Source organism: Oreochromis aureus, linkage group 3 (genome assembly GCF_013358895.1).
Source record: "Oreochromis aureus strain Israel breed Guangdong linkage group 3, ZZ_aureus, whole genome shotgun sequence".
NCBI lineage: Eukaryota > Metazoa > Chordata > Actinopteri > Cichliformes > Cichlidae > Oreochromis > Oreochromis aureus.
In genome coordinates, this window is record NC_052944.1 from 34,629,358 (window position 1) to 34,654,316 (window position 24,959).

Sequence of the window (24,959 nt, forward strand, 5' to 3'; positions counted from 1 at the left end):
TGAATCCACCACCTAGCATCTTGAAGAGTTTGCATGTTCTCCCCGTGGCTGTATCGGCTCTGTCCAGGTATTCTAAATTCCTCCCACAGCGTAAAAAACATGCGGGGGTTGGGTTAACCGGCCATTCTAAATAGGAAGTTTGTGTTAATGAATGGCGGTCTGTCTCTCTGTTAGCGCTGTGATCGACTGAGGACCTGTTCAGGGCGTACCCCGACTGTCACAGGGACAGGCTCCAGAGTCCCTGAACTGGATAAGTGAAAGAAACTGGATGAGTCATCACTTGTGACAAGAACTGGGTCTCTAGATATGAGATATTAGTTTAAAAGAGCCCAAAATGTTGCATTTCAGGCCCAACTTCCTGGATTCGCCTCCTGTGACTTCATCAACTTTGAGAATTTAAATGCGTTGCAGCCAGCATCACAGAGGCAAAGCTACCACATATTCCAGTAACAGACTTCTAGGGAGAGATTTAAAAATCAAATCCACACTGAAAGCAGTTCAGAGGTGCACCAGGGGATGATCCTGAAGGAGAGACCGGCTTAACTGGAAACCAGGCGAGGTTTTAGATTTTTGTGTGCCGAATCCCAGAACTTTCTCAAGCTTTCTCGTAAATCTACACTTATTTGTCTTTACTGTCCCTGGCATGTTAGTGGAAGATCATTGTTAATGTTTAGAGGGCTCCATTAGAGCGTGACAGCAGGCTTACATTACTTACTCCTCCTTTAATGGCTTTGCTGGCAGAGTGACATCCCATTTCTTACATTAAGTCCCGGCCCTGTGCAGGAGCTACACCAGACTCTTCCATGAGTTTTCACTGATAGTAACTCAGGGTGAGAACAGTACCCAGCTGAACTCCATAAATTATATTTTAATGTCATTTCGTGCTTGAATTCTGTTCACACGTCGAATCCTGTGAAAATTCTGTGTGCCGCTTTCAAGTTTTTTAAAAAGAAGTTATTATTGTTATATTTCATGGGAAATCTGCTGTGAACGTGTCCTTAAAGTCCCCGAGGTGTTTTAAATGTGCTGCAGGTCTGAACTACAATAAGCACTGTTTTAAAAGAAACACATGCAGAGAAATGGAGACGAGTCCTGCTGCACCGTTCCCCAAAGGGAGACGACTAATGTACTAATGCACTTAGGATGACCCCTAAACACTGATTCATCTGTCTCGTTCACTCACAGACACGCTCGCACTCTCAAGTGTATGTGTGACCTCAGGATGAGACCAAAGCATATATACACATTTAAAAAATACCAAGACAATCACTCGACATCCCCGTCTCATCGTTAACCCCCTCTCCCAGGCTTCATTATCCTTTACCCTCCCATCTACTACTTTCCTCCCCTTTTGTCTCATTCCTGAGTTTGGAAGCATTCGTGGCACGTACTTGGCAGAGGAAATGACATCACTGTGTTTGTCCGAGTCCAGGATCTTGGCGAGGTGGGAGGCCACGGAGTCTGCATACTGAGTGATGTGGACCTGTGAAGAAGGGAGGAAGGTTTCAAGTTAACAGAGAAACCAGAGAAACTTGATCTGTAGTTTAATCAAACACGCTGGTTAATGAAGTGGCAAAGGATATTTTTCTCTTTCATCTGGAAATATTAATTTACTGGTATTGGCACTAATTATGTGAGTTTAAGATAGAAATGTCTGATTAACATTATTATCTTAGATAGAATTAATTATCAGATTTAATGGAACTAAGATTAAATTAATTTCAGTTTTATTTTGGCCAAACATTTTGCAACTAGCAACAGGTCAGGAACATTATTTGGTGAGTTTCTCAGAGATGAGGCATGGGCAGAGGTTCACCACTTTGCAAAATAACTACATCTACAAATTGTGGAACAAGTGCAAAATAATCTAATTTGTGAAAGCTTTGACTGTCTCATTATCCACATTTCCCAACACCGTCAAATGAGTCAGAGAATTTGGAGAAATCTCTGTGCGCAAACGGCACGCCTGAATATGTTTTTTCAAATGGTGCATTTCCTTAGTTGCATGATTGGTAAGGTATCTCAAGTGCCACATAAACCTGTGTGATTTCTTTTCACAGGTCGTGTTTGACGTGACAAGGCATGAATTACTCGCTCATATTACTCATCCGTGCACAGGAAATTCAACTAAATTCGTCTGCGTTTAAGAAAACGTCAGTCCAGGTTTACAGTTTGTGCAACAAATCCTTCTGCAGAGCGGGGCATGTACAGTCCTGTGCAGAGGTGCACCTGATGATTCAAGAGCCTGCAGAGCTACCTTTAGCCGCAATGACGTGAAGTAATTGTTTACTGTGTGACCTCATCAGACACTCACATTGCTGCACCTCACTCTTCTTTACGACCGTGTTTCATTTCATTCATTCGTTTATGCACAGCTGTAATGTTTCATCAACTTGAGGTCTGGACTTTGACTGGACAGTCGCGACCTAACTGAGGCTTGTAGAGCACTAACGTCGAACTCATTTTACATTGTGGGCCGCATACAGCCCACTTTGAGCTTGGGCTCAACCCTAACAGGGCTGACTCAGGCTTTTTGGTTATACTTTATACACATGTATGTTCTTAACTGTAAAGTTAAGAACATACATCAAAAATACAAAATTTATTCCCTCCTTCGTGTTTTCAAAAACTGTCCAGTGGGCAGGATTGGAGTCTTTGCTGGGCCGATTCTGGCCCCTGGGCCTTATGTTTGACACCCCTGCTGTAAAGTCTTAGATGAAGCTCTTGTGGGGCAGGTTTTGCCGTTTCTCTGAGCATTGCACACTCTGAGCAGGTAATCAACAGCTACTCTACTTACCCTCTTAATTCCTATAGAAGTGGTAAGGGTGGAGTTAGTAAATCCCCATTTATAACTCAACCAACTCCGGTTTCTTTGGACTTTTACTGCAATTGCAAAATCATTTAGTAAAGAGGATTAATTTATGTGAGTGAAGATGATTTTAGCACATTAACCACCATCTACGGCATATCTGGCATTTGAGAGGCAGCGCTCAGCTTGAATTGAAAACACAGAGCTGCCCTTTGTCGATATCACCGCCGCTCCCCGTGGTTTGAGTCTGATTGCTTTGGTTTCCAGCTGCCAGGCTCAATTGATTCTCAGCGGATGTTTTCCAAAATAATTTCAGAGAGCTTGGAAGCTCAGCCATTTATGGTCACCATCTGTCAAGAGACAGACAGCCTCTTTTTTAAAAACAAAAACAAGGAAAAAAGGAGCCGTGCGGGGTGATTTACCTGTAGAGGAGAATCGAGGCAGTCCTCTTCCTTCACTATCGGCGTCTGTTTGTTGGTGGTGGGCACCTCATATGTCATCACGCTCCATCTAAGGAACACAGATTGATAAAAAAAAAAGAAAAAAAGAAAACCGTTATCAGATAATCACACTGAGATAAGACGCAACAGCCTCCTTATCCTGTTCAAACCGCAGATAAGCGGTCAACGAAGAAATGACCTGCAGTTCAATGTAAGTTCAAAGAGAAGTTTGACCTCTGCTGCCCATAAAAAAAGTTTGCTTTATCATTTAATTTCACCCCAAAGACGTCACAACTCACAGCGTGTGGTAAAGCCTACGCTGTCCTTTGACTCCAGAATGGTTTGTTTACGTGAATGAAAACCAAAAGACAAAATCAGAAGAAGCAGCCATCTGCCGTGACCGGTTGGGGGTAGATGATTAACAGTTAAAGAAAACATACCCCAAACTCATGGCTGAAGCATGTAAGGCATTTTATCTCCCGTTTACATCATCGCCCGCATGAAGAACCAGGAACCGGGAAGAAGGCCACCGGAAACCAAGACATACTTTCATGGCGTGTAGTTCATACCTGAACCTGAACAGTTACATTTACTGCCAGGTATGTAGAGTATGCTCCATCACTAAGATAAGCTTCAGGTTATTTTAAGTGACAATAAAGGGAGTGTCCAAAATGCTGGCACCGCACACTGTGATTGGTTCTTTATAGTCCCAACGGCATTGGAAAACAGCGTGGATAGGATGGGGTCAATAGGGTCAACTCACGACATTCCTGGAGCCTGACAGTTTTTAACAGCAGGGAATAGGTGTGTGCGTCAGATTTTCAAAATAAAAGCCTTTGTTTCTCAATTGAATACCTGTGCGCTTTAAAATCTGTGAATTTTTTTTAACATAAAAGCCTCATTTAACTCCAGGATGTTATTGGGTTCACAAAAACTGTGTCTAATTTTCAAAATAAAAGACTGAGTATTCAATGAAAGCTACAAAGAGGCTTCAATGGTGGCTCTATAATGTAAAAAAATGAAGCTATATAAAAAATAAATAAATAAATCTGCCAAATCAAATATGAGGGCTACTCCCACTGTGACTTTTAGCCCTTTAAAGCTGTGAAATATAAAAAATGCTTTGAGGTGCCAGATTTTCAACATAAAAGCCTTCTATTTAGCTTTGTTTTAACTTTTTACAACAAGTATCAAGCTGCTCTCAGCAACCCCCCACGATTTCCCCACAATCACACATCAAACATAAGGCCCAGGGGCCAGAATCGGTCACCAAAAAGACTCCCATCTGGCCCACTGGATGACTTTGGAAAATGTGGAGGAGTGAATAACTTTTGGAGTTTTATCTGTATTTTCATAACTTCTACTGATAAAAACCTCCCCCGTGGTTATTAATACTAAAGCAACATAATTAAGTAACTGTTTTTTTATTATCTACTGTAAAAATTTCTGATGTGTACAATGGTTTAATTAGATAAATAAAAATAGAATGGTGTCTGTGAGTTAATAAAAAACCTTGTTATTTATAATTACTGGGCAATTACATGCTACAGATCTTTCTGTACTTTTACACATTTATTTCTTACGACTTCTTTCATTTACTACAGCAGCATTTCTTTATCATGTAAACAACCAAGACGTACTGTTGGGCACAGCATGCACTTCTTATTTTTTAATGTTAGATATCTCAGCCATTAAAAGTTTTACTGGTTCGGCCCACTTAAGATCAAAGTAGTTTGTATGTGGCCCACAATGTAAAATGAGTTTAACATTTCTGGTCTAGTTCATTTACTTTAGTATAGTTTAATATATTTGCTCTTTATTGAAGTTTATCCATGTCGTGGCCCTTCCTACTTCCACTCCAAATACTTTACTTTGTTCAAATCATTCATTATAACTCTTTACTTCCTTATTATTTTGCAGGTTTTAAAATCCAGCGATATAGTCAATAAAGATTCAACAATTATGACCCCATAATATAATATAATGTAATGTATGACTCTGAAAAAGGGTTTATGTACGACTCTCTTTTTCATGAGCTTAAACGCCACACTCTGTGTTTCATATTCCAGTTTTCCGATCACGTATTCTGTTTTTTGGTCGTGGGAGCACCTCTGAGCGACAAGTGAGGCTCACAAGGAAGTGCTAAAAACTGCAATTCCACTCGAGGCTGAAAAGTCACAGACTCCCACGTTAAAATGCCCAAATCTGCAGCAGAAATAAACATGTTTACAGACATCATTAAGTAACAGCTGTGCCAGCACAGGCAGCCACTAGCTATCTGCTGGATGTCACGTTAGATAATTGGAGCCACTGAACCTCTAAGCAGCGTTTGTGGTGTTGGACCCTTTTGGAAAACTTTTAATCTAATTATCTGACAAAAATTATGACCTACTCTGTGGTTAATTGTACTATGAGGCAAAATCTTAAAAATAAGGTGCAAGTAGAAGCGGACATTTAAGAGGTCACTGTCGGATTGTTTGAAATCACTGAGGCTAAGGAAGGCTGTGTTGGATTCACATGACGGCACACGGGGAGTAAAAAGCTCGCTGTGGCTCATTTTCTGGTTTTAATCGGCACCATTTATGGCAAATATGAAAAGGTGGTTTCCAACATTCTGTGAAGCTCGGAGGGCTCTGCATAAATTTGTCCATCCACTCAGTCCGTTTCATTTTGTGCCCGTTGCTGGCTGAACTCTGTGGCATTAAAAGTTATTTTTAACTTTATAAATCTTTCTCAGGAGTGCAGACAGAAATGAATAGCCTGTAGTACTTTCATTTAATTCTTTTTATTACTCTCAGTATCGCCTGCTTCTGTCTGCAGCCCTTCAGTGAACCTAATGAAGCCAAATATAAAAAACCTAACAGGACCAGATCTGTTTTTCATTAATTCGTTCATCTGGGACTTCCTCCTCCAGCAAGTTATTTCAAGAAAACACCGTGAACATCTCTCGTCTCACAACCCAAACAAATAAATTAAACCTCACTTACTGTGCACTAGCAGTAACAGCTAAAAGCACTTCATTCTGGACCTTTTAATTCCGAGGACATTTACAGGAACCACACACGGACTTGGAACTTTAAAAAGTGAGAAAACCCAGCTGAAACCAAAGTCCCGCCCCGTGTTTTCCACCCTCTCTCCCTCTGGTCTTACCGATCCAGCATTTTGGTGGTGGCTCTCTCCAGCTTCTCCAGGATCTGTAGGAGCTGAGCGTCATCATCGCAGAGGCCGCCCCAGCCCAGAACGCGAGCCAGGTCATTACCTGTGCCCAGAGGCAGCACGCCCAGCTGACACTACAGACACACGGAGAAACGAGCCTCAGAAAAACTGATGCAAAATACAGAACAATAAAAAGCAAACAAACTGATGACTACAACTAAGTCAGGACCATGTTAGCTCACTGCCATGGCTTATTTTTGCACTACATCTGTCTTCTGGGACATCCTCACCCTTTCCACTCATACTTGGCTGCATGTCTTGTAGAAAGCTGAACCTCAACCAGTCTCTGTTGGTATCCATCAACAAGCTTCTGGCACAATTATTGCTGGTTATTTGATGTCTAATGTGTTCCACAAATCTTCAGTGGGGCTGAGGTTGGGGCTTTGGGAAACCTGTTCCAGAAGCTTAATGCTATTCTGTTTTATCCACTCCGAAACTAGCTTTGATGTGTTCAAGCTTAAACTGTCTAGCTGCTGATCTGACATGACTTTGAATAATTTGGAGGTAGTCCACCTCCAAATTCAACCACGTACCAGGACCACTGATAGTGAAACAGCCCCAGAGCATGATGCTACCACCACCATGCTTGAGAGTGGCTGCAGGGCACTGGGCATGTGTATGTGTATATTATTTGTCTTATATTTTAAAGTAATTAAAAATCACCATGACATTCATTCCCAGGATGAGTGGATATAAACTTCTAACCACAGCTGTCAGCCTGACAGCAGCAGACAGAAAAATGATGTTCATTTAGTGCCGGTAATAAACTCTGTCCGTAGTTAACCTCTCTGAGAGGTTAGTTTCAACTGCAATGTTAAATGATCAACAAATCTATAAAAATCAGGCTTAGGTTACAAAAATTCTGAATCTTAAAGCTGATGCTGACTTAAGTGGTTAATCTCGTTCATTTATCAATTTAATCTGAAACAAAACTGATTAGATGCGGCACTTTATATAAAATTAGTATTAATTTAACATAAAAAGCCATGTTAATCTGCCACAACATCAATATAAGTGAAATTAATTAAATAGAATGAATGAATTAGTTCAGCTAAGGAGGCTGTGTTGCCCTTCTCTCTACCATGAACCACTCCCTCTCCAGTCAGGATCAATATTATATTAGATTTCAATTACAGACTCAAGTATGTAAACTTGGCTTATTGTTCGTGTTTCTTCTGAAAGCACCTCTCACCAGCATCAAGATTAACACAACAACAGGTATCTCGCTGCTTTCTCCTACCCATCAGCGTTACATCATCGGCAACATCCACTCCTCCTCGTCCACCTCGTTGTTCTCACCTGTTTATGGAGGTTGAGTTTATCCAGCTCTGAGAGCACCCAGCCCACGCTGCCATCTCCTCCGCACACAAGAATACGAAATGTCACAAACTTCTGGAAGAGGCGCAGGCTGAGGGGAGGATGAGGAGCAAAGGAGAGGCAGGTGTTTATAGAGAGCAACACTTATTAAATGTTCTACTGGAGAACGACCCGTAGATATTACAAGGATTCAGAAAGAAAAAGCTCTTAAATACCCGAGCTCTGGCCCTCCGTTCATCAAGTCAAAGACCTGCGCTGGGTTCAGAAGCTGCTTGAACTTGCGGAGGAACTTGACCCCCTGGTTGTCCCCGCTTTTAGAGTTGACCAGGACCAAAAGAGGGCTGGAGCACGACGCCGAGGTGGCCTTCCAGAAGCCTGTAAATGAGCAGAAATGTTTGTATAGCTCACAGCGTGGAGTTCAAATGCCACTGGGACTGTGTTCAAACTGTAAACTGCTGATGATAGATGCTCAAATTCCAGGGATAAGGGTTAGTAACTTGGAATTACAAATTGTCAGTGTCAGTAGAAAAAGCCAAGTCGGGCTAAGTCACAATTTCATTACATGACTGAACTTTAAAACCTACTGTAAAAGTAATACTGAGTGTCCATATGGGTGGGTGGGAGTAAGAGGTGTCTCACCGTCTGAGTCGATGCTGTTAAGTGCAGTTGGAGGGATGATTGACACTCGACATTGGCCCAAGGGACACACCTTCCCCATTTGTTCCTTACAGCTGTTATGGACCTGTGAACGCACACACACACACACACACATACATACAGAGTCAGTGGTCTCCAGTAATTCTATATTTCAGTAGAAGCAGAAAGGTCATTACATCCCTCTGAAACCCACCAAAATGCCAGTTCTGTAACCTTTACAAATGCCACTGTGATTCATTTGAGTGTGCGAGCCTGTGTATGCACGCATGTCTTTGTATACGGAGGATCAGACTGCGCATTATGTGTGCCCGTTTGGCCTGAACGCTCAAAAACACAATGCAGCTCTTGCTAAATGGAACAAGAGGATAGAGTAAAGCTACATCTCTCTATCTGTGTGTTTGAATACTTCCACTGGACTTTTCTGTTTGACTACATGAGTGTTTCAAAATCCACTATAGTAGAGCACAAACATAATAAAGAAAAGCCTAAAAGGAAGGCTCCTGTGTACTCCTTATTAAGTAAAGAGCAGCTGTTTTAGGCTTTCCAGCGCGATGCTTTGTTTGGTCTTTTGGTGAACACTGGGTGAAATGACACTAAGAATCCATGATGTGAAGGTAAGTGGTTATAGTGCAAACCACATGGGTAAAAATGCACTCAGCAGCCCAATGCTCAATTCTATAATGTCCAGTTATCCCAAATGAACTCCCAACTCATCTCATCTACATAAGAATCAATCTGTTTACAGAGTCTCCTGCCAACTTGTACTGTTGCACTTAAATAATGGGAACTGTGTTTCACGTTAAAACATGTGGAAGAACTATATTTAAAAAAACTATATATATGCACACTCTGGTTTTACTCTAGTTAATATTAAAGCTGCAATTTCATACTTTCTTTGCCACTTGGGGACAGCGGAAGAAGCTGGAGACAGACGGCATGGTCACAGCTCTCAGGTCAGAAAGTGCCTTAAACCTGTGTTCTCTCTGAAGGCCAGCAGATGGCGATAGCTGTGACTGGAAAAGACTTCCTGTCCTATTGAGGTTTCTCATGTGACGTCATACACGCCTCGCTTAAGAGTTGTCACCATATTGGACGTGGTACAACACTCAGTTGCTAGGGAAACTGGCTGGCTTATTCCCAAACTGGCTGGTGGTTCATGGAGGTTTCTGGGTCTTGCTAGGTGAAATCGGTTGCCACACAGTTGTAGTTTTTCATGTTTGTCTGCAAATACTTGCTAACTACTAGTCCACTGGTAGTTAAATTTGAAGAAGTGAAGAAGGTTCACTTTCAAAGTAAAAGTTATGCTGGTTGCACATTTCAAAGAAAGCAACTTCAAAGGCAAACAGTCTCCGTTTCTGATTTGTGTTGCACATTTCACGGTGTTTGTGGACGAGCCCGTCGCTGACTCGTCTGCAGGCCTGTGGGATTTAGCAATCATTTTCCCAGCAACTGCCACCAAATTCGATTTGTCTTTCTGTTTGTTCCAGTGCTTTCTGTTTTCCTCGTTTGTTTGGAATAAAAACAGCAGCCAAAGGAACTGACGAAAAGAAAAACCAAAACAACCCCAAGGCCAAAGAACTGAAACAGAAATCACTTGTGTGGGGACATCGTAGTAGATTGTTCTACTACGATGTCAATTTTTCTCACTTGTACAGTCAGGTCTAGTACATCACAACTACTGCAATAAAAAAACTTGAAGGTTTCTGGCCGTAAAACCAAAACAATGGTCTGAAAGGCGATAAAATGCTCCAGAGATTTCAGGGGCATCTCTCTGTAAAACTGTCACATATTCTTTTATATTAGGCAAGATTATTTTATCCATGTTATATGTGAAAACATCACAAAATAATGGTTTAAATGAATTTAAAAGCATGAAAAATTAAGAGAATTTGCAGGATTTTAATTTTATGTTAAGATGCACCAAGTGCTGTTGGTCCTTGTGCCACTTTCTTTGCAGGATTATCACCAGCCTGTCAACGCCCTCCTAAATATTATTAATACTCCAGCACACACAAAAAATGATTCTCCACATCGTGCTTGAGGCGGTCGAAGCGTCGGGTCAGTTTCAGCAGCCCTGGAGCTGACAGGAATTTATCGGCCCCTGTTCCATTTCTCATTTTAACTTTCCTTCCTATTCCTCCTCCCCTCGGGGATCTCTGCTGCCAATCTATGTGCCGTCCCATTAGTCTGATGACTCCGCTGAACTTTTCAGACCTTGAGTCTTCGGAGGAGGTGAGAGCGGGAAGTCAAGGACAATAAAAAGTTTTGGGGTTTTTTTAGAGAGGGGGGAGGAGCATCTCATGTGGAGAATCACAATTTCCTGCGCATGAGTCAACATGTCCCAAGGGCAGACAAACAAATAAAGAGAGAATTGAATCTTAATGAATTTATCTGAATTTGATCTCTCTGTTCTGTAAGGAGCCGCTCACACGGTTCCAGATAACGAGACGTGCACCGTATTTAATGAAAACCCTGCGTTCATATTTAAATGTGACAAATGTTGCACTTTTATTTTGCTGACAACATCACTTCCCAAATTACCTCCATTATTGGAGGGAGCTGCTTTGAGTCTGTTTGCATCCCACACTTTTCCCAGTGCGCTCGCTACTGCTATGACTCCATTTCCGCAGGCATCGACGCATTCGAATGACAGAAGTTCAAATAAGAAAGGCTGGAAATAACTCTCAGCTAAAAGCAATGCCCCAGATAAACACTAATATTGATTCAGCGTGACAGTTTTTGATGGGATAGAGGCTAAACTCAATCCACACTTACGATAGCCTTGCACCAGAGGCAGCGCCAGTCCTGCAGTCGCCTCACGCTGCCACAGTTCTTATCACACACCACACATTTGGCGCTGACGGGCAGATTGCCTTCCAGCCACTGGTGGGGCATGGACACCTGGAGGGAAAAATTAATAAATAAAGCATATCAAATGAAGCTCTTCTGCTCTAAAGACATCAAACCAAAGGTGTGAACATCAGGCAAAATAATTTGCATGAAAACAAAACCAAATGCAACTCGTGAAAAAGCTTCAGCTCGTACCCCATCCTCATCCTCAATGATGTCATTTCCTATGGAGGCTAGCGTGGTCCACTTGCAGTTGTTGGTGGAGCGAACAGCACATCTCTTATGAGCCTTGAACTTACAAACTGCAGAGGATAGATGAACAAACAACATGTCAGACGCACTGAAAGTCTCCACTTTTATCCTCTTCTAGTCGGGTGAGTGTATAATGTAAGCTTCCTGATGGTCACTGTGTGTGACTGTACACCTGATACAGTTGTGTAAAACTGTGTGATAACATGATGAGACAGTGTACATATGGACTGGAGAGCAGCTGGAACCCTAAAAACTGCAGCTCCTCTAGCCTGAGGCTGCTCTAAAAGAGGGCCGGTCCCCATAGACTCCCATGTTAAGATGCACAACTTTAAAGCAAAGACAAACATGTTTACAGCCTGCTGCAAAACTCAGTTTCAGTTAGAAAGCATGTGTAGTATAATGTGGTTTTTGACGCTTAAAGTTATCAATTGGGGCGTGGCCTCTGAGTGACAGTCACAGTCATCTGCGCTCCATTTTTGGTCACTGAAGCTCTAACATTTTATTTCTGTGTTATACGCTATAACATCTATCTGTGTTATAGCTGACATGCTAAGGCTCTCTCAGATGGCTGCTGTTGTTGTGAATTTTATATAAATGACATTTAAACTGAATCCAAATATGGTCACTACAAGTTAAACAAAAAAAAACTAAGCAGGGATAAACAAGTTCAGAGGTGGTTACTGCTTAATTATTGCTAAGTGTTGCCATCATTTAGATACAGTCTGTGGTAAATGTACTGCTGGGTTTTTAAAGCATGAGAACAAAATGAATCTGAAGCAGGTACACAAGGACAGTGGGTTGACTAATTAGAGTTAATCAGTTAATTTCTGTTTTACCTAATCAATTTCATATTAGGGACCAAATTAAAATGCAGTGTTACTTAAATACCTTTAACACTTTCTTTCTTCAAGATATGTTGTGCTGAAATTAAACAAAAGGGGCCCTCGGGTACTAACATGTTCTCTGAGAAGAGAAATTCTCTTTAATGGTAATTGGAAACCTGCAGCCTCAATCACACAGACCTCGAGTCTGGTGATACCCTGGCAACATGCAGTTGCTAGGGAAAAACGTGTTTTTCCTGATCAGTTGGCGGGTTGTTGTGGGCAATCGCTGGGTACATGGTGCTTTTACTTTGAAGGAGACTGGTTTCCATTTTTAGTTTCTTGGACTTCTTCGAGGGCTACGTACATGGATATTTTGGTAAACGTAGATTTTTGTGTGTTTTGGCCTTTCATCCACGTGTAAATGCCGTTTTGGCATTTACACATGATAAATGCCGTGATATTGTTTGCTGGATTTTGAGCTGCCGCTTAAGGGTTATATGGCGACCTGCTGCTCTGGCATGCTCTTGACAGACTTTGAGGTGGTGTTACACATTTTAATGTTCACTGAGATATTTTTCAAAATAAGCTCTTAAAATCTTCCTCCCTTCTAAACCCCCAACTGCAGATGGCTGCTCCTCCTGGTTCTGCTCAAGGTTTCTTCCTGTTAAAAGGGAGTTTTTCCTTCCCACTGTCGCCAAGTTACAGGCTGTCGTTGGATTGTTGAAGTTGTCTCTGAATTACAATTTAATGTGTTGAGTGGATTTAAGTATGTCTGTAATCTGATTTTTACCCCTGATATATGAGAGGTGACGTACTTTATACAACTGTCTCCAGTTGTGTCACAAACCTGTTGTGCAACCATTGTCACAGTGCAGGAAAGAGCTTTAAGGCTACTTTATTACTGCATATCAAGCGCAGACAAAGAGAACGCTGGTGATGTAATTTCTTCGGTTAGGCCAAAAATGATAGTATTGTTTCTCAGAAATTAATGCATGAGTGACTCGACGTTCCAGTGACTTCATATGAGTGAGCGTAAGAACACAGATGCAGTGTGTGTGTGTGTGTGTGTGTGTGTGTCTGTCTGTGTGTCTACGTGCCTTCACAGGACAGGCCGTGGGAGGTGACACCTGGCAGCGCCTCTCTGCAAACGTTGCAGAAGGTCGGTCTGGCGTGCGAGCAGGCGTACCAGTTGTGCATCCCGGAGAAATGCTCCATATTAAACTGACTGGCCTGTGGGGGTGGGAAGGAGAAACACTGAGGTTGAGACGCGTCAGCACTTCTCCACACAAGAGGAAACACAAAAGGACAAAAACGAGAACTTTCCCAGAACTACAATTAAAAAATAACTAGGCTGGGGTAGGAGAACGATGGCTGTACATTTTGTCAGCTGCTTAAAATCACATCACATGAATAACTAGAGATGAGAAGGCAAAAATTGAAACCCCAAATTAACTTTTATAATAAAAAGCCTAGGAAGCCCAAAAATCAAAGAGAATAAAAGCTCATAAAAAAAAATCAGAGCCTCCACTCTATAACCAATTAAAGAGGAGGCTTGGTTTTATGAGGACATCAATCGGTAGGCAAAGAGCTAAAATGAGAGGCAGATAAAAAGGAGACGAGAAGATGTGAAGGTGGATCATTTAGGTGAAAAACAGATGGAAGAAGAACTGAGCTGTGAAAGCCTGGTCTCATCAAAATTAATTACATACTCATGACTCGCTATTATCTAATGATAATCAGTTTGGCCCAGTTTACTCTCATGTCAGCCAGGAGAACGAAGGACGAGGCTGAAACATAACAAGAGCCCGACACAGAGATGAGAAGCACCAACCTCATAGGTTTCCCACTTTTGGACGGATTTGAGCGCCGTGATCCAGTCCTCCATTTCCTTCCTGCTTTCAGCGCATAACATTAGTTTGCGAAACGGAGTGATCACCTGAGAAAGAAAGAAAGTGGAAGGTTTAGAAGAGAGCAAAAAACTTGACTCCAATCTTTGAACTTCTTGTAGTTGTTGAGCAATATGGCATGACAGGCTAATGGAAGCACCAGCTGTTCTTCAGATATTTGTTGCCAAATAAAATCCTGAATTAAACAAACTTATTAGAAGTTATCAATCCTGAAGTTAATTAAGCCTGGTATGAACACGACTTTAACTTTTAAGGCGATTGTTCTCTGTTTCCGGATTGGGTCGCACTTTTTCAGGTTTCTACTGCTTGGTGGTTAGCTAGCAACCGTGCGCAAACAAGTTGCCGTCTTCAGTGCAAACTACGGGCAGTCTCCTAGAGACCAAAGCAATCACAAGAAGGTTTCTGTGCAGCTCTGTATACCCATTAAGTTTTCAATTCCTACATTTTGCTTTTAACTTTTTTTTATAAGCCAAAATAACATCACCTGTTATATTAAGTGAATAACAAACACACCTTGCTAACCAGACAAGCTAACTTAGCTAACTAAATTAGCTGATTAGCCGTAGTCTTTTACACTAAAAACAGTCACGTCAACACCAAATAGCTGAGCTGGCATCCATTAAAATGGTCTATTTCTGACCTAGCTTTAGTCCGTGTAGGCTATTTTGTCATAATTTGCCCTTAGAAAAGTTTTAAAGTGCCACCTTGTAGTCATTTATAAGGCCTGTCTTGTGCTTACTGTGAAACTGTTGTTGATGTTCTTGGTGCTGGTCTCAGCCACACTGGCATCTGATAGGTCCACTTCATCAAAAATTAGGGACTAATGGGAGAAAAAAAACCCATCAACTTATTTTTTTTAGCCAATTACATTTAAATAAAAATGTTACAGTTTAAGAGCTATGGCGGTAAAACGATCACACAGTTCTGTACCTTGCAGTCTTTGGCATAGTAGAGGGTCCTCCCTCTGAGTTTGAAGTACCTCCTCTTCCACCTCTGGAAGGAGCTTGTTTGCTTTAACAGGATTCCCTCCTTCACACTTTTCTGTAGTGAGAGAACAGAGACAGAGGGGATAGAAGGAGAGGAGGAGGAAGATAAAACAGACGTTAGCGCATCCAGAACCTCTGAATATCAGACGTGACAGCTATTCTTCTCGGAGTTCACATGTAAACAGAAGGAGATCGGTTTGGATAGTGTCACTCGGATGGCTTGCTTTTGTCAAACAAAGACAGATAGAGCTGCACACATGAGCAGAGGGGTGTTGACTGGATCTGTCACGATAAAACAGAAGTATCAGCCCAAAGGCTGCGCTGGGCTTTTTGTGTATTTTCACCCGATATGTCTGTGGATGAGATCAGGGGCCCAAAAACAGCACACTAATCTGTTAAAACAGCAAATAAGGACGTCTGATTTGGTTTACAGTACGCTCACGCAGCATTAAAGTCAGGTAGGGAAGCAGCAGGTGGGAGATGCAGTCATCCGTGGCCACGTGGAAATTATTACCACGGTCAGAACTTCAGAAGATCAAATGATTTCATTTGATACAATCGATCCGCTTGGCTGAAACTCATCACCGATTCTGCCACGGTGGCTGTTATTGTCCTTTTTCCTTATCTCTGCTTAACGTGCGCTCGTTCTTTCTTCCCCCGTTTGTGACTACATGGTGCAAGAGGGCCGAATGCCCCACGGGTAATCAATTTGAGCCAGGACGTCGGGAGGGGGTCGCCATGGAGATCCTTGTTTTTCGTAACAACTGCTGGCACACGCAGATAGGATCTTAAAAACGCGCAGCTCCCTGCATACCTGCACATTCATCACCAAATGTAGCAACAAATCACTAGATCTGCCTCCGTAAGAGCCCAGAGGCTTCCACATAAAGATAATAACCGTGTGCCTGCATGAGTCACCCGCATACTGTCATGGCAGAAAACAGCTGTATCATCACGTGATAAAACTGGAAAGAATTCACTTTCAAGGCATCTGTGAAAACTGCTACAAGCATCTATTTAAGGTTTCTTCATCTTAACGCTTTATCACCCAAGTGTCGCACAGGCCACGTGGACTTCTTAGTCATTTTGGAGGTAAAACTTCAGAAATATGTGGAATTTTTTCTCTAGCCAAAGAATAGCTGAAGAGTTATGGTAATGTGAAGCGCACATGGAAAAATCTAGGTGGATTTCATTTTTCTGTCTGTGTTCAGACAGCAATACCTTATAAACGCTTTGTGCTACCCCGATACACCAAATGTCCCCATAAAGCTCAATGTCTCTTCTTTCCAAAACAGTTTGAATTTTGTCTCTAGCACAAGCGGTAACAGAGTAAAGGTCATTTAAAGAGCGCTTACAAAATGTTTTGGCATTCATGGCATTCCATATACTCCGTTTCTTCGTCTTAATGAATAACTCAAGAACTGTTCAAGCTAACTTTTCGGCCAATAAGCTGAACCAGGAGTACTGCAAGTAATCACATCTTTACAGGTTGTATAACAACAATTCTTAACATCGTCTTCAGCAAATGAGACTTGCATGACGAACCGGTTCTTCCAGGAGTTAAATCATGTGTGTAAGTATGTCAACTTCCATCCAAGATCTTTTTCATTGCTTCAGGATACTATCTGAAGATATTTTGCAGCAGAGTGTTTCACTGTGAAATTAGTTCAGTTTTGTAGGGGAGGTTTCATGCGCTTTTCAAAAACACGTGTACGTTACTTTCCTATTGAAAATTAACAAATGTCTCAGCTCAGTCGTGGTTCGACGGCAGGTGGCTCAGCAGTCACTTGGCAGCGTTTCCATTTCGGAGCGGAAGTCTTCCCTTAAGGGAAATTGCAAACGGGAGTTTTCAAAAGTGAAAGCATTCACATTTGATAATATCTCGCAGAGCAGGTAGTTAGCTATTTTTTATCTTTAGTGGTCTGACTTTATAATATGAAACGAATGCAAACAAAAAGAAAAGGAAGAAGATTAATGCATTACACTTCTAACATCTTTAGGGTTTGGCTTTTCATTCAGTCATTATATTTCACCTTGTATCTTATACCTCAAAATTATTAATTTTTTAAATTTATTTTTACTGATCTAAATGCATTTCTGTCATTCTGTGTTTGTCATGGGTTTAACGCCAACTGGATGCCAGGCTCACAACAGAAAGGACTGCGTCTAATAGAGCAGTGATCCCTGGGCCACGGACCGGTACCAGTGCCGGAGCCGTTTGGTACCGGGCCGCGAGAGTTGAGGCTCAGGTGTGAAATTTATGGTTTTCAGGGTTTTTAATCGTTATTTTTTTTAATCATTTTTAGCGTTAACTCGGTTTCCCTGGGGCATTTCCTGTCTATTATCAATAAATCATCTTTTTTTGGTGCCGGTACTGGGTTTATGTTGTTATATTTATCCACGACACCTTAAATGCCGGAAAATACTGTCGGACATAAACCGGCCCCTGGTGCAAAAAAGGTTGGGGACCGATGTAATAGAGGAGCTGAGCTAACCTAGATTAGACAGCCATTACTGTCAAATGGGATTGTTTAATACAAAGATAGATACTGACATTTATATATGCCACATGAAAACAATAACATCAACATAAGACGTAAAGCACACAATATACATCTTAACTATCTTATGGAGGATTCTGGCCAGACCGATGGGCAATGGGGGAACCTGTGACCTGCTCGTGTTCAGAACTTTGATGGCTTGAGGAATACAAGACAGTTTTTTGTGAGCAAGGGGGGACAACTGTGGCAGTAGTTTAAATAAAGAGGCAAGTGGATGCTTTTCATCACTCACAAGTCCCTATAAATGCTTTGTAAGTTTGATAATGGGATTCCCAACAACTTACTCGCTACTGTTAACGCCTTTTTCTGCACCACAGAGGCAAACCCAAGATAATAAGCATCTGTCCACATTATATATTAATATATATATTGATACCTAGATTTACTTTAAATATTTTGGTGCATTCAATAGCACATGTATCTACTAATCTATGATACAGATGATTCTGGCAGTTTCAGTCCTCCATAACTTCTGTTTCTCCTGACCTTCTTCATCTCATGCGATTTCTGTCTTACTTTCTCCGGCCATTTCTCTTTGCAGTAATGTCCTTGGCTGTGTGAACAGTGGGAGTAATACAAGGCAGAGGCACCGCTGAACCAGTGATAAATCTAATTCATCGCTCCATCACAATCTCATTTCTCTCTTGCAGTGTGTGTGCGTGCGTCTCCGTCTGTCTGTGTCAATGTGCAACCATGAGATATCCCGCCTAGTAATGGCGCATACAGCTGCTTGTGCTCTCCGTGTGCTTGTTTCTTTCTTAGAATAAATGTGCTTTCATACCCTGCAGGAGAGAAAATCTCATATTGTCACCATGTGAGAGAGAAAGACGGAGGGAAAAGGAAGCAGAAAGGAAAGGATGGATGGTGGGAACAATGACAGATAGGCTCATGGTATGGATCATTAACAACAGGAGATGCAGGGGAAAGAAGAAGTACAGCTGCGAGTGCGGTGAGGACAGAGGAAGAGGAACAACACCAAAAGAGAGAGATGCAAAAACTAAATCAACCACAGGCTCTAGAGAGTTGACTTGAAAGAAAACCAATGAGCAGACGGTCCCTTGAGGAAGAAGAAGAAAGAACGAAATGCACTAACAGGAAGGTGTAAAGGTCTCTTTCCACTGACCCACTTGACACTTTAGAGATAACGGTGAGGTGTAACCACCATGTTCCACCAATCGAGCTTATCCGTGGTTGGCACAACAATGCCGTCACAAACCGTCAGTCGAGAAGCTAATCAGAGTGGTTTTGTTTGACAAACGCTAACACCATTGCAGCCTATGGTGTCAGTAAAGGACAAAGTGAAAGTCAGACCCAACACAGAGAAACTTGTCAAGCCTAATGGCCCCATCCCCAAACCAGGGCCTAACATTTGGCTAGGTTAGCTTACTATCCTAAACAGGGATGAAAAACGCATTTGGCCCTTTGGTGCTGCACATGTAAAACGCAGGTTATGTGGAAAACATTGAGAAATTGAGTTGATTTAAAGCTGGCAAAAGCTAAAGTGATAAGCGCTTCAGCAAAATCAGATAAAGTCCTGTCTTTTCCAGAAGATGTTCAAATGCAAATTCAATGGATTTGCCTACATTTGCCAGTTTATTCAGAAGTATGTTTTACATACTGTATCTACCATTGGTCCCTTCACCCACAGAGATATCTTTCAACCACCCATTTAACAACAATTAAAAAACCTTTGGGCCTTTCTGATCCACTGAGGGTCATAAAAAGGAATTAAAAAAGCACTTTAACCAAACCTACACTCCTTTAGTCCCTCCCTGAGCCTGCTTTAGTCGGAGGTCTCTTCCTGTTAAAAGAGAGTTCTTCCCCTTCACTATCACCAAGTCCCTGCTTCTTTAAAGTGCCTTCAGGCAACTGTTGTTGAATTGAACTCCATCTATCACTTGAACTTCCCACTCACTTCTCTACAGCTGACCAGCTACAAAACCAAGCAACTAAATTCTTCAACAAACAGTTACACCTATTGCTAGAGTTTGCAATGAGCTAATTTTGTGTATTTAGCATTCCTGGTCATCTGCTACTTATTTATTGAACTGAGTCGTTATTAACCTTTGATCACCGTGCAGAAGGAACTAGTCCCTACATTAAAACAATAAAGAGCACCACCAATTTATCTTTGCAAGGTAAAGTTTCCTTAGCCTTCCTGACTGAGTCAAGCACCCGAGCACAGTGAGTGTCACGCATGCCATAAAGCCTCTTCATGCTAATTCAGTATACAGACTACATTACACTGCACACAGGAACATATCGGCAGAGCAAACAGCACGCGTGTTTCACATATAAACAGACATATGTGATATTCAAAGGTCACAGTGTCTCCTCTCTTCTCCAGCTGAGCGATGTTGTCACACAGATCACTCTATTCATTAGAGCAAGCCTAATCACATCACAACAATCATCCTGGCACACGCACACAGACAAACACTCAGAGGAGGGCAGTGAAGTGGACATGCACACTGAAGCACATTAACACATATACTTACCCATCTGCGAAATGCACACACACACACACACACGCGGAGCTTTGAAGGGCGCCCACATCCACACAAACATCCGACTGAATCAACCCTGATTTATTTCTCCCTTCATTTAATTCTCTAACAGAACACACACACACACACACACACACACACACACACACACGTCTGTCAGCCTCCGTCCTGCATGAAAGACTGACCTTCAGTGTTCAGTGTAAACACTCAATCAACAAATCGCTGAAATTTGGACTTTCTCCCAGACAGCAGAGCGACACGAGTGACTCGACCAGTATTCTGGCGTACACAAAGACTGCTGCACAAAAACTTCCTGCAGTTTTATTTCCACTCGGTGAAATGAGCAATACCTGAGGCTGTAGGAGAAGACGGACACGGCCAATCCCAAACCACCCACTTCTCTGTGAACTCCACACAGAAAGGCCAATACCTTAATAAACAGTCACACCTACTGTCTGAGTTAATAGTTAGCTCCATTTCTGCAGCTGCGTGGACATAAAAATGCAACATTATCTGTTTGGTAGTTTGTTCTGGAAACCAGGAGCTGCTAAAGCCAAACTTTCACACCTATAAAGTGGACACAAATAGAGACAGGGTGATATTTTGGGGTTTCTTTAAAGTATCGAACACTAAAATCTTTGAAGAGAAAAGCTAACTGTCCTAGAGCAGCCTGCTGTGAAATTGTCCTCTCTGTGACGTCCCTGAGATTTCTCAATATAAGAACACAAGAAGTGTAATTTCAACAGCATGCTCCAGCTTTCATACATGACATGAGAAACTTGACTTACAACAAACGCTGCTGTGGTGAATGAAAGAAATCTGTCAGTATGACTGTTTGGGCTGAAAATGTAAGAAATAAATGTGTAAAATTACAGAGAGAGTTCTGGCAGCTCACTGTCCAGACTGTCCTGTAATCATAACACAGGAAGCCTCTGTGATTCACAGACTTCCACAGTAGATTGTAAATAAAACAAAACTTTTATGTCATTTAACTGTTTATCCAGTACTTAGTTACTTTGGTGTGGTCTGAAGAAAATGTCAAGAATGATGTCAACAAAAGTTTGTACTTTTAAACAAGCAGTAAAGAAAATGCAAAGAATCCATCTGACAAACTACAAAAACACACACACACACACATTCCCACAGTCTAGGACCGAGCTTATCTGGCTGTTGGTTTTTGCCTCTCACACTGACCTCTTCCTCAATCAGCCGGCTCTCCTGCGCCTTCCTAATGTGAGCCGACTCCAGATGGTCCTCGTGGCTGAGCCACTTGTCGTCATCCTCCTTCCCTCGCCCGAACAACAGGGGCGGAATGCAGCACCCACCGAACCTACACAGCCCCAGCATTTCACTGAAAATCAGTCTTATCCTCAGGACGGTGGTGAGAAATTTTTGCTTCCTTTCTGTGTGCTATCTGGATTCCTTCCTTCCCATCATTTTTCCCTTCTCCTTCTTCTTATATTCGAAAGCTTCCTTCTTTTGTCTACATAAAAACTTCCACTCAACTCGCTCCCCCTCTCCTTTCACACTAGCGGTTCTCTCACACAAGGCAATCCTACTTCCTCTCTCGCAAACTTCCCTGTGGCAGGTAACCACGCCCCCCTCAGGTGTGCATGTGTTTGAGCAATTTCCCCCACCCCCGCCTCAGATGTAACTCCTGAGAGGTGAGGTGGAGCGTGCAGGTGTGTGTCTGCGTGTTCATGTAAGGACAGGCCCACTTCCTCCAGGCTAAAAATAGAACTGGAAGAACCTGTCTGGTCGGCAGTGACAGCACACACACACAGACACACACACACATGGTAATGGCTATTCCTGCTGATTTAAGGCATCAAATTCATTTTTACACACACACACGCACATATATCAAGATGACGGGAAGGTTAATGGCACGCCGCTGTGCTTATAAGAGAGCTGGAAACGTCACTGTGATCACACAAACTCACGAGCTGCCAGCCTGCCTGAGCTGTCCTGACTCTGTGTGTCTGCGTGTGTGTTTTGCGTGTGTGTGTTGCTCTGCGCTGCCTACACGCTGTCATCGGACCGCTTTCAGTGTCAGATCAGCGTCTCATCTGCCAAGGCAAATTACAGCAAGCGTCCGCATTTGTGCGAGCGCATATGTAAGTGTGTGTGTGTGTGTGTGTGTTTTCTGCCACTCGGTATACCATTCTGCCTTTAATGAGCAGCAGCATGCTGTTCCCAGCAGACTCAGTGACACCAGCTCCCTCTCCTCCTCTGCTCGTCTTCAGTCCCTCCCCCCTCCAGAACATTTTCCCGCTGCTGATCTAATTCAGCATCAGGTCAAAGAGCTTCATTAGCGACTTTAAATGATTTTAATGTAACATGTTCTTATGTTTGTTATAAAAAGGAAACACCAAGGACAGAAAAGAGCTAAAGGAGGGACAGAAAATCCTCTTTTACAGCAGGAAGAAAACAAGTTCCAGTCTTTTCTCCAGTGTCCTACTGCAATAAAAGATAAGAGCCCTCAAAATATAATAAAGAGATACACTATAAGACAAAAAAAGTACCAAAAGAACCTCCAAGAGCTGTTCACCCATAAAAACCCCACGCCACGAAGCTCCCAGCACACAGTTTTTATGCTGATTTTAACGCTAGAAGACTTTACATGGTCTTTGCAAGTTGCTGCGGTTCCTAAACGCTTTTAATTTGCATTAACAGCACTTACAGCTGATTGAGGAATATCTAGGAGAGAAGAAATTTCACACACTGACTTGTTGCTGTGGTGGCTAGGCGCTTAATTACACCTGAATTCAAGGACTCAGAGACTGTGTGGCCCAGTGGGGAGTATTTCAGCGAGTCAAATCTAATTAAAATGGGGAATAGAAACTGAAATAACTAAAAAACCTGCATTTCCTGCTCACTCTACAATCCTGTGATAAAGTGGGATAAATGAGTATTAGAAACCCCCTCACCATAAACTCTTCATATATCTGTTTAAACCCCTAAACATATTTGATACTTGAGTTTTTGTGAGTTTTTGAGACTTCTGCATTGCATATAAAATAATGCGGTTTTGATTATCGCACGTCCAGATACGACAGGAAAACACATCAAATTCTGTTAAGCACAGTAAGACAGCCTCATAGCCTTCATATATATGGACCAATCATGCTTATGAGTGTAGTTAAGGCCTAATTTTGAGGCAGGAGAAGCCCTGCAGTTATTTAAATGTTACGCTCATCTACTCATGTAGGCCACTCTCTGAGCAACATTAACAGGAGTCCCATTTGTTTCAGTGAGACTGAACTGAGCTGGTAATGCACGAGTGCCGTCAGGTTGGACGTGGCTCGAATGCCATGCAATCTAACATAAGCAGCACCAGTAAAATCTAGCGGAGCAATTTGAATAGATCATCATGAAACAGGATAACAAAGACTATATTTTTATAGTCTTACTGATCACCCAAAGCACTTTAAACCACAAGCCACGTGTAACCACACCTCACACCCATGGCTAACATTTCAGCCTTATAAGTCATGGATGGACAGTATAAATCTTGCCCCGTGAAATTCACAGTAACGTGCACGATGATTTTTTTGCTTAAAAGCTGCAAGTGGCAGCTTCGACATGCAGAAATCAACTGATTTCAGGCGTTGAATACACGGGAACATGGCTGATAAACCAACCATGAGGGATCACGGGGCATGCTTGGTGGTGCCTTCAATCTGAAAGCTCCCTGTTTGAATGATGTGTTTCCTTAAAGTTGTGTGGACCAGGCTTTCACGCATGTTTTTATCTGGGTGGGATATATAGCTCCAATGCAACATCACAAAAATCGCTTCGAATTCAAGTTTTGATTTTATTTCCTGCATCATTTGTGGATTTTTTTCCCTTTTTTTCATTATCCTAGAGCAGAGATGTCAAACTGGTTTGACCTCACGGGCCACACAGAGTCCATTTTACCTTAACTGGGTGAAGAAAATGCCCCTTTCTGTCAGTGTAAAACAGTTTAACCACATTACATCCTCGTGATAGCTTCACATAAGACGAAATCAGTACAATTTCAGCAGCATGTCTCAGTTTTTCTACATGATTAAAATAATGCTTCTGTAGTAAATGAAAGAAATCTGTCAGCATGACTAAACTGTAAGAATTATATGTGCAAAATTAAATTCTTTATCTATTACTTAGTTACTTTGGTGTAGTATGCATGGCCATGGAGGAGATATTTACCAACAGGAAAAGCTGTAAAAATACAGTTAAAAATAGTAAATCTATGCACTCCTTCACATTTTTCAAAGCCTTCCAGTGGGCCGTATTGGGAGTCTTTGGCAGGCCAATTCTGGTCCCCCGGGCCTTATATTTGACACCCCTGTTGTACAGTATCATTGATCACTCTTTTGTAAATACTGCAATAAATTTGAAGCAGAAGAATTAAAAGAGCTGCTTTCATTAAAAGAACAGATTTTTTAAACAATCCCTGTTCGAGATGCCTACATGTGAAGATTATTCAGCCGTGGTCTTACTAAACACTGATCAGCAGCTGTTTATTCATGAATAAACAGAAACGCGGGCGCTTTTTTCCCCAGGACTAATTAAAACAGTCGCAGGCTGGCTGCTGCAGACACAGAACCACCTGGCCTTTCAAATATGGCCATGTTTTTGTAATCATGAG

General features: G+C 42.0%; 1 protein-coding gene across 4 annotated transcripts in view; it reads right to left on the reverse strand.

The window, feature by feature from the left end:
- The window catches only part of si:dkey-172j4.3 (diacylglycerol kinase delta), an 89,832-nt gene that overhangs the window by 19,892 nt on the left and 44,981 nt on the right, over positions 1 to 24,959 (reverse strand). For 3 of the 4 annotated variants that reach the window (XM_031726940.2, XM_039610058.1, XM_039610060.1), the window contains 12 exons: positions 15,203 to 15,313; positions 15,012 to 15,092; positions 14,197 to 14,301; positions 13,463 to 13,595; positions 11,485 to 11,591; positions 11,215 to 11,340; positions 8,422 to 8,524; positions 7,998 to 8,157; positions 7,765 to 7,873; positions 6,400 to 6,539; positions 3,232 to 3,319; positions 1,392 to 1,483 (listed from right to left, as the gene is read on the reverse strand). In XM_031726940.2, the coding sequence (XP_031582800.1) occupies positions 1,392 to 1,483; positions 3,232 to 3,319; positions 6,400 to 6,539; positions 7,765 to 7,873; positions 7,998 to 8,157; positions 8,422 to 8,524; positions 11,215 to 11,340; positions 11,485 to 11,591; positions 13,463 to 13,595; positions 14,197 to 14,301; positions 15,012 to 15,092; positions 15,203 to 15,313 (1,355 nt within the window). Of the gene's footprint in view, positions 1 to 1,391; positions 1,484 to 3,231; positions 3,320 to 6,399; positions 6,540 to 7,764; positions 7,874 to 7,997; positions 8,158 to 8,421; positions 8,525 to 11,214; positions 11,341 to 11,484; positions 11,592 to 13,462; positions 13,596 to 14,196; positions 14,302 to 15,011; positions 15,093 to 15,202; positions 15,314 to 21,520; positions 21,926 to 24,959 lie in introns of those variants that run through there. The other variant, XM_039610059.1, reaches the window with a different exon arrangement.